This window comes from Dipodomys spectabilis, unplaced genomic scaffold (genome assembly GCF_019054845.1).
Source record: "Dipodomys spectabilis isolate Male_0828 unplaced genomic scaffold, ASM1905484v1 ptg000001l, whole genome shotgun sequence".
Taxonomy (NCBI): Eukaryota; Metazoa; Chordata; class Mammalia; order Rodentia; family Heteromyidae; genus Dipodomys; species Dipodomys spectabilis.
In genome coordinates this window covers 32,647,169-32,659,666 of record NW_024870678.1, presented here as the reverse complement: position 1 = coordinate 32,659,666, position 12,498 = coordinate 32,647,169, and the positions used below count along the sequence as shown (strand labels likewise).

Here is a 12,498-nt window from a genome sequence, read left to right as displayed (position 1 = left end):
CCTAGGCTATGTGACTAATCCATTACCAAAAGCATTTGCTGGTTTAAATTTGCATTTCTAATTCACAAATAATAGTCTCTTGTTTTTTTTTGGGGTGCAATGTGCTGTTCTAATACGGGAAATGCACGCATTACAGAATGATGGCGCATAACTCAGGTTGGCAGCATCTCCTAAAAGCATGTGTTGTAAAGGCCTGGTCCCATTTGGAGCTGGTTAGGTGGGGCCAAAGCTGAGGGCTGGGGGCTCATGCCCGTGATCCTAGCTACTCAGATGGCTGAATTTCAGAGCCAGACTAGGCAGACAGATGGAGATTCACATCTCCAATTAATTAGCAAAAGGCTGCAAGTGAAGGTATGGCTCAAGTAGTAGAGGGCCAGGCTTGAAGGAAAAAGCCAAGCACGAGTGCAAGGTCCTGAGTTCAAGCCAGTGCAAACACCAGTGTCTTCATGTCCTGGCCGTGAGGAGGGCGGGTGCATTCGGGCACTGATGGACTCACACAGACCTAAAAGCACCAGGGCCACCAAGCATGGAAGGATGGGGGAGACAGAGGAGGAGCAGCAAAGGAGATGGGAGGCTGCGGAGCAGGTGCTGCCCTCTGAGAACGAAGGCAAGAGCGCAGAGTGTGGACGAACTTGATCCTGCCTTCAGATCCAACTGGAGGCCTCAAGGACACTGGTCCTGCTCTAGTTCCCTGTCCTCTGAGTTGGAAGGGCCGTGGGGGTCACAGGTCATGGAGTGACTGCTGAGTCCAGGACAGTGCACACCAGAGCTAGCCTGCATACCAGCGAGAGGATCAGGGACAGGAGACGTGGCTCAGGGCCCTGGCTCCGGCTCAGAGACACCTGTGGGCCACACCCTCAGTCTGGCTCCTAGCTCTCTAGGCCCAAGCCCTTCAGATGGGAAACCCTTCCCACCCCAAGAATCTCCACCTGCCTGGGATGTATTTCCTCCAGCAGGTGCTTGCTGCAGCCTCAGTTTACCCATCTCTCTATTCAGGTACTATCTGAGCAGACAGGCAGGCAGCATGGAGAAGCACCCACTGTGCCTCTGTGACCCCTCATTCCCTTTCAACTTTCTCCTTTGGCCCTAGCCACCCAATCACATGCCATGTACTTATGTGTCTGATGTCTGTCAGGCCCACCTTGGCCAGGCTCCCCACAGGGACTTCATACTGCACCCTGACATCTACTGTACCTCCCATCCCAGCTGGTCCACACGATGTACTTAAGCAATACTTTGTCTTTATAATAATGCTGCTGGGTTAGTTGATACTTAGCACCATTGACAGGCTAGGATGTTTCAAGACTTTGCCTAGGTTTACAGAGGTGAACAGCAGACATTCAAACCTGACTTCTTATTGGCTGAATAAATGGGGCTATTCTACATGTTCCTGTTCAGAACAGTGGCTCTCTCCTTCACACCCTTCCCCGCCCTTCACTGAACGTTGAGGACAAATGGCCACTGTTGGCATATAGTTTCTCCCAATTCTATGGGCAGTGACATCCAGAAGGGAGCCAAAAACAGGCTCTGGTGGAAATATTTACACCATGGTAATTGGTAAATGCTAGAAGGGATTTCCCGAGGAACTGCTGTACAAATAAACACCAGTACATCACCCTCTGCCAGCCCCGCTCTGCCACTTCCATGGGGTCTCTGCTCAACTCAGCCCCCAGACACCTCCTTGTTTGGACTCAAACCCTAGCATCTGATTAGCTGGGGGAAGGAATTAGGACAACCTCTAAAGCACATGAATATGCTTAAATGATTTGGAAACTGGATTAAAGTAGAAGTATCTTGACTGCAAAATTTCAGTTCGATAAAGAGAAAAATGTCAATGTTTGCAAAAACAGTATCACCAAAGCAAAGCAAAGCAAAGCAGAGAACACTTTGCTGGAAAACATGTCTCAGGATTCACTGTATTTAATTTTGGAAAAACAAACTAAACTATCCCAAACCTATTGGTGGATTATGAAAAGAAAAATCACACAAATGAGAAAACAGCAGGTATATGTGGCCTCTACAACCAACTGAAATATTAGACAGAGATAGATTTCCTAACTTTCTTCTCTGATCAATGAAGCCAATATATGAATCAGACCTAAGAATCTATAAATTTGTTTTAAACTTTTTTTCCCCACAATGACCAAGTTCTTCTGAAGCTCCCTTCCAGGTTTATATTGGCTTGGAAGGCATGTGCTCTGCAGTGACAGACAGACAGACACAAACACACACATACACATACACAGACATACACACACACACTTCAATGATGACAAACACCACAGACAGCTACTATAAAAAAAAAAAAGCCACTTACTTCCAAGGTCTGCATCAGATTGGGCTTTATTGCATCTTTCATCAAAACAGTCAAAGCACCTGTCACTCCCTGAGGAAAAAAAAAAACAACAAAAAACATTTAGGCCGGACACTGGTGGCTCATGCCTGTAATTCTAGCTAGTCAGGAGGCTGAGATCTGAAGATCATGGTTATAAGAAAGCCAGGGCAAGAAAGTTTGTGATACTCTTACCTCCAATTAACTACCAACCCCCCCTCCCCCAACAAACCAATGAAACAAAAATCAACAACAGAAAAAAAACAAACACACAAGCTGGAAGTATAGCTGCAGCTCAAGAAGGTAGAGTGCCAAGCCTGGAAAAATAAAAAGCTCAGGGACAATGCCCAGGCTCTGAGTTCAAGTGCCAGGACTAGCACCAACAAACAACAGCAACAACAAAAAAGCCCATTCAGATCACCGACGGCGGCGAAACTCTGCTCTGGGTCTTTCTCACCAGCCTGCTTCCGGGAGGACACTGCTACAGGTGCTATCCCCTTGGGATGCGGGGGGGGGGGGGGGGGGGGGGGGCACCGCAGTGTTGCCTCTGTCAAGCTGAGACACAAAGAGGGTGGGGTGGCCGAGGCCTTGTGCACTCCCCCACACCGTCCCTGCGGGCATTCTGGGATTCCTATGAAGAGTTGTCAGCCTACCCGCCAGTGCTGTCTGGAGATGAAGGTGTGTTGTCCACCATGGCTGTGGCCTGCGGGCCACACAACTCCCAATGCAATTAGGGAACAGGTAGGAGTGAAGGTAGGTCAGAGCAGAGGTGGGAAGGCCCAGGTCTGGCTCTTGCCCACAAGGAACTGGTCACCCACGAGGGAGAAGGCACAGGAAGGAAAGGCAGCGCCACCCAAAAGGCTCCCCGGTGGCATCCGCAGGGCTTCTCCCCCGCCCCCTTCAGAGACAAGGAACAGGGGAGCAAGAATGGAGACTAAGCGAGAGGAGAAGTGTGCCAGAGAAGGTTGAGAGGCCACCTCCCTCCCCTCTCTTCTGGTCATGCTAAGGATTGAACCCTGAACTGGATGATGGGCAGGTGCTCGCTACTTGAGCCATGTCCCCAGCCCCCACTTTGTTTTTGAGAAAAGATCTTGCTAACTTTCCTCAGGTTGCCTCATAACTTCAAACTTTTGATCTTCCTGCCTTCCCTTCCCAGGTAGTCAGGATTACAGGCATGTACTACCATGCCTGTAAGATTTTTTACCTGAGATGCCACTACGCACTTTAGCTGTTCTTTCGTTAAAAAAAAAAACCTTCTGCTTTCTTGCTAAAGACTACCATTTTCAACATACTCTTCTTCCTCCTCAGATACTGGCAGGCTCTATGACCTGAGGAGGCCTGTGAAATAGCACGTACCCTGGTGGCCAGCATGTCAGAGTTCACACAGGCAGATGACAGCACAGCTCCTCTGTGACTGACAGGGAGGTGGGATCCAGGGATCCCTCCCCCCTCCACGGCGCACAGCCTCTCTCCTAAACCCCATCACGGTCAAATGTTTCTCGCATGTCATCCCTTTCTACTTTGATAATACTTGTAATCATTTAAGATTTACAAACCCCATCAATGTTCTACCTTCCCATATAAAATGCTACTGTCAGAAATGTAAGCATCCATTATAAATGCTCCTGCTCAAATGCTTCTTCTTCCCACAATGCCCTGGGTGTCTGCTCAACCAGTGCAAAGAGCAGGGGAAGAGCTCTGGGAGGAGCCTGTGCTATATAATAACCACGCTGGAGAGGAGGCCAATGGACTCTGCTTTGGGACCCACTCTAGATGGAGAGTGTCACCATTTTCCTTTCACTTTCAAACAAATTTACATCCCACCCAACTGACCCGGACCAAGAAACTGAAGGAGGGAGGTGAACATTTCTCCTTGGCCAACACAGGTAGGTGACTGCCTGTGTTTTTTCCTCTCTCCTGCTGGGGCTCCTCACACCCCAGTGTGTCACTTCATGCAAGGAGAACATCACCCAGGTTAAGAGGAACAAAATGTGGCAAATAAGTATACAAACTAAAAAAGGCAGCACAGAGCACAGACCTATCTTCCATGTGTGTGTTGGTATTGGGGTTTGAACCCAGAACCTTGTGCTTGCCAGAGCAGGTGCTCTCCTGCTGAGCCAATCTTCTAGTTTGCTGTTAGAGAGGGTATGACTGCTATGAACAGGCTGGCCTATGCCATCATCCTCCTATTTACATTTTCCACATAGCTGGAATGACTCATGGCTTTTATTGATTGAAATAGGATTTCATGAACTTTTGCCTGTGCTGGCCTTGAGCAGTGATCCTCTCAATCAGAGCCTCCGGGGTAGCTAGGGTTGTAGGTGTCTGACTCAGCTTTTTTTTTTTTTTTAAAGAAAAGGTCTCACTAATATTAATCTCCCTATCAGAGAGAGTAACTGTAACTGCAATCTTATCGCTGCCTCCCCAGTAGGTAGGATTATAGGGGTATGCTACTAAGCCTAGCCTAGAACACACAATTTAAAAGAACTTCCTTTTATTTCTGGCAGAAGCAAGGTTCAAGAGTGGCAAGAATGAGCAGAAGCTTAGGAGATAATTTCGCGTGTCTTGACTTTAGCCAGGGGCGAGCTGGTGAAAAATGCCGGTGAGGTCATGGAAGAAGCAGGAATCCCCGGCATCCCCAGCGCGTACGGATGGGAGGAAGGACGCCCCAGAGCACTCTGTGTGGCACTCACCAAGTCCTCTGCTGTCACAGGCTGCCCATTTTTGTCGCTGGCCACGACCATTCTTCCTAGACGCTCCTTCATGTCCGCCAGGCTGTCCGTCAGGGCCAGCACCGCCATGATCTCGCTGGCCACAGCGATGTCAAACTGGGCCTGGACCCGCAAAGCAAAGGCAATGGTCAGCGGAGGCACTCCTGGGGTTCCGGTTCGCATGGGTGGCCAGATTTTAGCCATGAAGAGACCGTTGGGGGCTGGGGGCCTCAGTGCTCCCACAGAGCGCACAGGGACCTGTGCCTGACATAACCTCTCCAGGTGAGCAGGCTGCCCACGATGCTCCACTGAGCCCCAGGGTTGGGGCGATGATCGCCACACTTGCTCATGGCTCCATGTGGTGAGTTACGGTAGCCTGGCTCTGACCAGTAATGAAATCCTATGTGCCTTGCCAACCAGGCGGATGCCAGGTAGGCAGCATCCACACGGCTTGTTTCTGTTGGCTTTATTTTTAATTTATTAACCTTTTGATTTGGGAGACAAGATCCTACTATATGGTCTAGGTTGGCCTCAAACTTATGACCTTCTTGCCTCAGACTCCTAAGTGCTGAGGATACAGGCATGGGTGACCATGCCTAACAATTTACTTGTATTTCAGAGATTCTTGCCGTGTTACCCAGGACCAAGGCTGGCCTGGAACTCTCCATGCTCATGTTTCGGCCTTTTGATTGGCCAGTATTATAGGCATGCATCATCACACCCAGTGTGGGGGTTCACTTCTGATCCCCAGCAGGGAGGATTGTGTGTGACATGCAGTAGGTGTTCGGTATGTTCCGACTGAACCAACGAAGAGCCTGCTGGCTACTTCTGTGCTTAGGGCTGGCCTGTCCGTCTGTCAAGCTTAGATAAACAAGAGAAGAGGTTCCTACATAGGTTGAGCAGTTCCTCAAAAGTTAGACCTCAGTGCAGCTGTCAAAAGTGGCTCTGAATGACCTGTCAGCTGTTCAGGAGACCATCAGATCCTAACACTCTTGGCTCGGAAAGCCAGAATGTTCCCAGGATTTCCTGTTCCTCCCTTGGCTTGGTCCCAGGGTGTCCACAGCCCGGTGGGAAGCTGGAGGGACAGGAGGAACGTGTGCTCTCTCCTCATCACAATCCAGCCCCTAAGGAAGTTTCTCTGCACAAAACCATGTGGCTGACCCCCAGCTTAATGCTCTTCTTCCCCAAGAGGCCTTAGACAAGGTCAAATGTGCACAGAGGAAAATGGCTATCCCCGGTGGGACCACCTTGGGAGACTTGAGTTTCCAAGTCTGCCCTGGACAAATGAGGAAATGAATGAAGAAGCAGCTTTCTGGCTCCTTCCTGGTTGAGACTGCATCTGCCATGCCCCGAGTGAAAATCAAATGCAATGATGTTCAAGTACGATACTCAACGCAGCTCGACCCAAACACAAGTGAGTTTACTCTGTAGGAGTTTGCCAAACGTGTCACCACAAACCAGATCTGCTGAGCCAGCGCCAGGCAGAGCTCATCTCCACTACCACAAAACAGATGAAAAAAAGCGACTAGGAATATGGAGATTTTTCTGTACAAAACATGAGGCTGTGAACCGTCTTACAATATCCACTGTACAAAAAATGTGCAGAATTTATAATTCATGTATAAGTTGTTTATTGGTAATACTGTCAATGTCAAGATCTTGCATATATATATATATGTATATATATATATATATATATATATACTACAATATCCACTGTACAAAAAATGTGCAGAATTTATAATTCATGTATAAGTTGTTTATTGGTAATACTGTCAATGTCAAGATCTTGCATATAAGTGGCGCTGTAGCTCAAGTGGTAGAGCGCTCGCCTTGAGTTGAAGAGCTGAGGGACAACGCCCAGGCCCAGAGTTCAAGCCCCACGAATGACAAAAAAACAAACGAAAAAAAAAAAAGAAAAAAAAAAAGATCTTGCATATATATATATATATATATATATATATATATATATACATACATATATATATATGCTGGGCTAAGTCAAAGACCATTCACTTTACTACCTAAATCATGTGGGCTAAGAAGAGGACTGTTGTTCATTTTTGCCCTTTATCTGTCTCTTTCCTTCCTCCTTTCTTTCTCTACTCCTTCCTTCCTTCCTTTCAATTGGAGATAAGAATCTCTCAGACTTTTCTCCATGGGCTGGCTTTGAACCTCAATCCTCAGATCTCAGCGTGAGTAGCAGGGACTACAGATGGGAGCCACCAGTGCTGGGCCCTGTGTGTTTCTTTAAACATGTGGTGCTGTGACCTGGCCTTGAGTCTGTGGAGATGATTTCAGATACCCTGCCTGCCTGTCACTAACCACAGCAGGTTGTGCAGTTCCGGGCTCCCACACTGGAGCCTCTCCCAGGACCGCTGCTGGGCCTCGGTGGCCCTCTGTGCGAACCACACCTGACAGAGGGCTGTCCTCTCCTCGCATGCCGGCTTCCTGTGTGCAAGACACTGACTCCTGCCAAACAAGCAGTGTGGCCCATACACAAGTCTGTCACTGGGATGTGAATGGCCTTTGGGTTGGGCTGTGACACTGTCATGGGTGTCAGAACCACACTCAGGCCCCAGGCTGAGGCCCACGCAGATACAGGCTGTGTCCTTAGCTGCCAGCCCTGAGGAGTGCGCTGCCTCTCCCAGCCTTGTCTGAGAACCAATGGACCTCTTCTCTCTGAACGTGGAAGCCCTCCTGTGTTCCAATCATGTGCTCGGCTGTCCTCTCCATCAATCCAACTCTTCCCGCAGCCTTCCTGACACACCCGTCCATCAACGGCTCTCTGTGCCCTCCCCTCACTGCACAGACACGGAAGGCTGAGGGCTGTCGGGCAAAGAAGTGAGTGCCGGCATGTGGAACAAATCGGGTGGTGCAGGGACTTAGTCTGTCAGCTTGTTCCAAGCCTGACTTCACTTTCTTTTTTTCTGCCAATACTGGCGCTTGAACTCAGGGCCTAGGCACTGTCCCTAAGCTCCACTTTTGGCTTTTTGCTGGTTCGTTGGAGATAAGAGTCTCAAACTTTTCTATACAGGCTGGCTTCAAACTGTGATCCTCAGATCTCAACCTCCTGAGTAGCTAGGATTAGAGGCGTGAAATACTGGCGCTGCTTTTTAACTCAAAAATTGCCAACATTGAAAGGCTGGACAAATGGGATTGCATGAAACTTCTCTGCATGGCAAAAGACATAGCTAGCAAGATCAACAGAAAGCCCACGGATTGGGAGATCTTCACTAGCCATATAATGAACAAGGGTCTCATATCTAAAATATACTTGGAACTGAAAAAATTAAATCCCCCAACAAACAAACAACTGCCCCATTAGTAAGTGGGCTAAACACTTAAAGAGAGACTTCTCTGAAGAGGAAATAAGAATGGCCAATAGACACATGAAGAAATGCTCAACTTCTCTAGACATAAAAGAAATGCAAATCAAAACAACATTGAGATTCTACCTCACCCAGTTAGAATGGCTATAATCAAGAAATCTAATAACAACAGTTGCTGGAGGGGATGTGGCCAAAAGGGAACCCTACTGCATTGTTGGTAGGAGTATAAACTTGTTCAACCACTTTGGAAAACAATATGGAGGTTCCTCAAAAGACTACAAATAGAGCTCCCCTATGACCCAGCAATCCCACTTTTGGGCATTTACCCAAACAATCACAAACAAGGCCATACCAACTCAACTTCGTTTACCACAGCATTATTCACCATAGCTAAGATATGGAACCAACCCAGATGCCCCTCTGTAGATGAATGGACCAAGAAAATGTGGTATATATACACAATGGAACTCTATGCCTCCATCAGAAAGAATGACACCATCCCACTTGTTAGAAAATGGAAAGACTTGGAAAAAATTATATTAAGTAAGCCAGACCTAAAGAAACATAAGTCCTATGGCTTCCCTTATTTGCAACAACTAGTATATGTCTAGGATAATCTTACTAGGCAAGTATAAAAGGTCAAAAGCTATGTACAGGGCTGGGAGGGTGGCTCAATAGTAAGAGTTCTTGTCTTGCATGTATGAGGCCTTGGGTTCAATTCCTCAGCACCACATAAGCAGAAAAAGCCAGAAGTGGCACTATGGCTCAAGTGGTAGAGCATTAGCCTTGAGCTGAAGAGCTGAGGGACAGCGCCCAGGCCCAGAGCTCAAGCCCCATAATTGACAAAAAAACAAAAAACCCCCACTTATGTACATGACCATATAAAATGATGCTAAGTGAAATGAACCCCAAGATAGGAACACAAGAGGTTTTATCTTTATCACTGTTGTTTTTAATGTACTATGTAATTTCGTTTCTTTTGTATGTTCTTCCCCCATGGTATAACCCTTGTTGTTACTCTGTTTGATTCCAGTGCTCTGCATCTTGTATACACTTTTCTAATTTGGGGAGGGGAAGGGAAATAACAAAATGCTGAAACAAGGACACAGGTTGGCCCATTGTAATAATGAGATGTACAAGACATTATGTTGAAAACGAACTTTACAACTTGGGGGTAGGGAGGAGAAGGGTTGGGAAGGTGGGGAGGGAAGGGATGGTAGAGGAAAAACAAAGGAGGAGGTAACAATGCTCAATCGGAAATGTACTCATTACTTTACTCATGTAACTGTAACCCTTCTGTACAGTATCTTTACAATTAAAAAATATATAAGAATTACCAACATCTCTGTGCTATAAGTTTTGACTATTAAAGTAAAAGGGACTCATACTTTTTTTTCCCACTAATAAAAAAGTTGATGGACAAGTTATAAAGGTAGAACTGCCTCTAAAAATAGTTTATAAGGGGGAGGGTGGGGAACGTTTACAGGGTTGCTGTGGCTGCTGAAACATTATGGGATGACTTTATGCGCCCCAAGCACACTGACCCCATCAGAGCTCGAAGAGGCAAGCAGGCCTCACATTTCTCAGTTTTGGAGAGTAGGCCATTATCCTTTGAAAACATCCCCAAACTATTAAGCCTAATAACTGGGTAATTGTTCTTTGATTAGTGAAATCCAGGTAGAGAGAGAGAGAGTGAGTGTGTGTGTGTGTGTGTGTGGATTTTCACTTTCTTGCTATTATGCCAATCTGGTATCCAGTGGGTGGATTTCCCATAAAATGTATAGGAATTTATGTGGAAAGCCCTCCTTTGGCCCCCATCCCCAACCCACAGAATGGCTCTTCCCACAGACACAACTGGGAGCACACAGCAAGAGGATGCTGCACTTCCTGCCTCTGGTACACTCCAAGGGCCCTGTGGAGGGACTGGAAATCTAGTGACTGGGCACTGCGGCTGGGGGCATGAGGAGGGGCTGGGGGGTGAGGACTGTCACAGTCCAGGAAAACAGCGCCACCTACCTGCCGGGAGCATCCCTTTTCCGTGCTTGCCTGGCCAATCGTAATTTTTCGCAGAAATCGGTCATTGGTGTCCAATACTGAAAGAAAAGAGATTATTGGCTCAATGGACAAACTTGGACTGGCCACAGAGGATGCTGAGGAAGTATCAAACAAAGAGTAAGGTTGGGCTTTCCTCAGGGAAATTGCTAGTGGTAAGGGACCTACAATGTCATAAGTGATAACAAATTTGCAAATACAAATACCAATTCAAGTAAAGCACAGGTCTCAGTTTCAAAACAAGGAACTAGTAATGCACTGAGAAAAAAAAGATACTGGTTTTTGTAAAAACATCCTAAGAGTGGTTTTCAGCCAGGTGTGGTGTCTGTCACATGCCTGTAATCCCAGTACTTGGGAAGTGAAAACAGGTTTTTAGGTCATGGTGGGAAGTGAACTTTTAATTAGGCAGCAAGGAAAAGTATTTCTATTTTACTCTTAATCCTAAATCACAGGAAGTCAATACACCTTTGCAAGAAGTTAATCCTATACCAGCCACGTGACCCAGTAATTCAACTCTAAAAGCAGGGACTTGAGCAGATTTCTACACCCCTGTCCACAGCATCTCTGTTTACAAACACCAAAAAGCATTAGTAATTATTCAACAAAAGATGAATGGATAAACACTGCATGCACACACATGCAAAATGCATGGACTATTGTATACATAAAAAGGAAGGACATTTCCTAGAACCACAGCTTCATTTCTGACTTTTGCTGGTTAATTGGAGCTGAGTCTTATGAACTTCCTGTATGGGCTGGCTTTGAACTGGAATCCTCAGATCTCAGACTCCTGAGTAGCTAGGATTCTAACAGGCATGAGTCCACTGAGGTCTTGCTAAAAAGATATTTTAAATGTGGAAATAAGAGGCCAAAGAGGATAGAAACCAAAAAGATTGAAGTAGTTTCCCCAGGACCTTTGGATGAGGCCAGAGAGATCAAGCTGTTGCATTGAATGGGGTGGGGAGGGACGGGAAAAATCCAACCCCAAACTGCAAATTAACCTAAGGGTGGGACCTCTTGGTCTGTCTCCCACTCTGCTCCTCAGCCCACGACGGGGTCTCATCACCCACCTCTCTGCCACGTGATGGTGGACGGGTCAATGTTGAGTCTGGCAAATTTACTCACTTCCTCTTCTGTCAGTGTACTAGCATCCGTCTTACTTATCCCCAGTTTCTAGTAATTAAGAAAAAAAAAAATACCAGGAGTAAAGGAAGGAAGAGAAGCCAAAAGGCAGCCAAGATTATGCTCTGATTTTTATTTTCCCCACTATTAGTAGTGTCTTAAAAGAAAACAAAACAACTAGATCTTATTTTGAATAGATCATACATTAGGTCAAAGCACATAAATACATGTTAAAGTCTAAATTTCCTCTACAAGCGGGAATACTCTTAAAGCCACAGGGCTGCCAGTAGAGTCCAGCTGGCCACACGCAGCATGGCGGCGGTGGAGGCTCCGGTCTGTCGCTCTGTGTGGCCACCGGTCACGAGGAGGAAACGTAATCATTGTGCACAAACCTGAGGCCTTGGTTCCAGTTCTTTGCAAATACAAATACCAATTCAAGTAAAGCACAGGTCTCAGTTTCAAAACAAGGAACTAGTAATGCACTGAGAAAAAGATACTGGTTTTTGTAAAAACATCCTAAGAGTGGTTTTCAGCCAGGTGTGGTGTCTGTCACATGCCTGTAATCCCAGTATTTGGGAAACTGAGGCAGGAGGATTGCAAGTCTGGTTTGGACCTTGTCTTGGAGGAATAAATAAGAGGAAAAGAAAGCATATTTATTCATTTTTTAATCAAAGTATATAAAAAGATCCAGTAAAGAGGAACTTAGCCTGCCAGAGCTGCTAGGAATGGAATCATTCATTACCCTCACCACACTAAAGTTGGTTCAGAACAAGCCAGGGGGTAAATTTGGGGGGGTGTGGGGGCGGTGGAGAACAGATTAAGACAGGATTTGGCTATCTAGCCCAGGTTGGCCTTGGACCTGAGATTCCTATGCCACAGCTGAGTGCTAGAATTACAAGTGTGATTGTATAGGTAGGCAGCACACATGAAAAAGGGGGTGAGTCGACAA

At 46.6% G+C, this 12,498-nt stretch overlaps 1 protein-coding gene across 3 annotated transcripts in view; it reads right to left on the bottom strand.

The window, feature by feature from the left end:
• The window catches only part of Mthfd1l (methylenetetrahydrofolate dehydrogenase (NADP+ dependent) 1 like), a 135,391-nt gene that overhangs the window by 65,882 nt on the left and 57,011 nt on the right, over positions 1-12,498 (bottom strand). For all 3 annotated transcript variants that reach the window (XM_042671887.1, XM_042672058.1, XM_042671966.1), the window contains exons 16-19: positions 11,498-11,600; positions 10,392-10,468; positions 5,026-5,166; positions 2,318-2,386 (exon numbers count right to left, since the gene is read on the bottom strand). In XM_042671887.1, the coding sequence (XP_042527821.1) occupies positions 2,318-2,386; positions 5,026-5,166; positions 10,392-10,468; positions 11,498-11,600 (390 nt within the window). The remainder of the gene's footprint in view (positions 1-2,317; positions 2,387-5,025; positions 5,167-10,391; positions 10,469-11,497; positions 11,601-12,498) is intronic.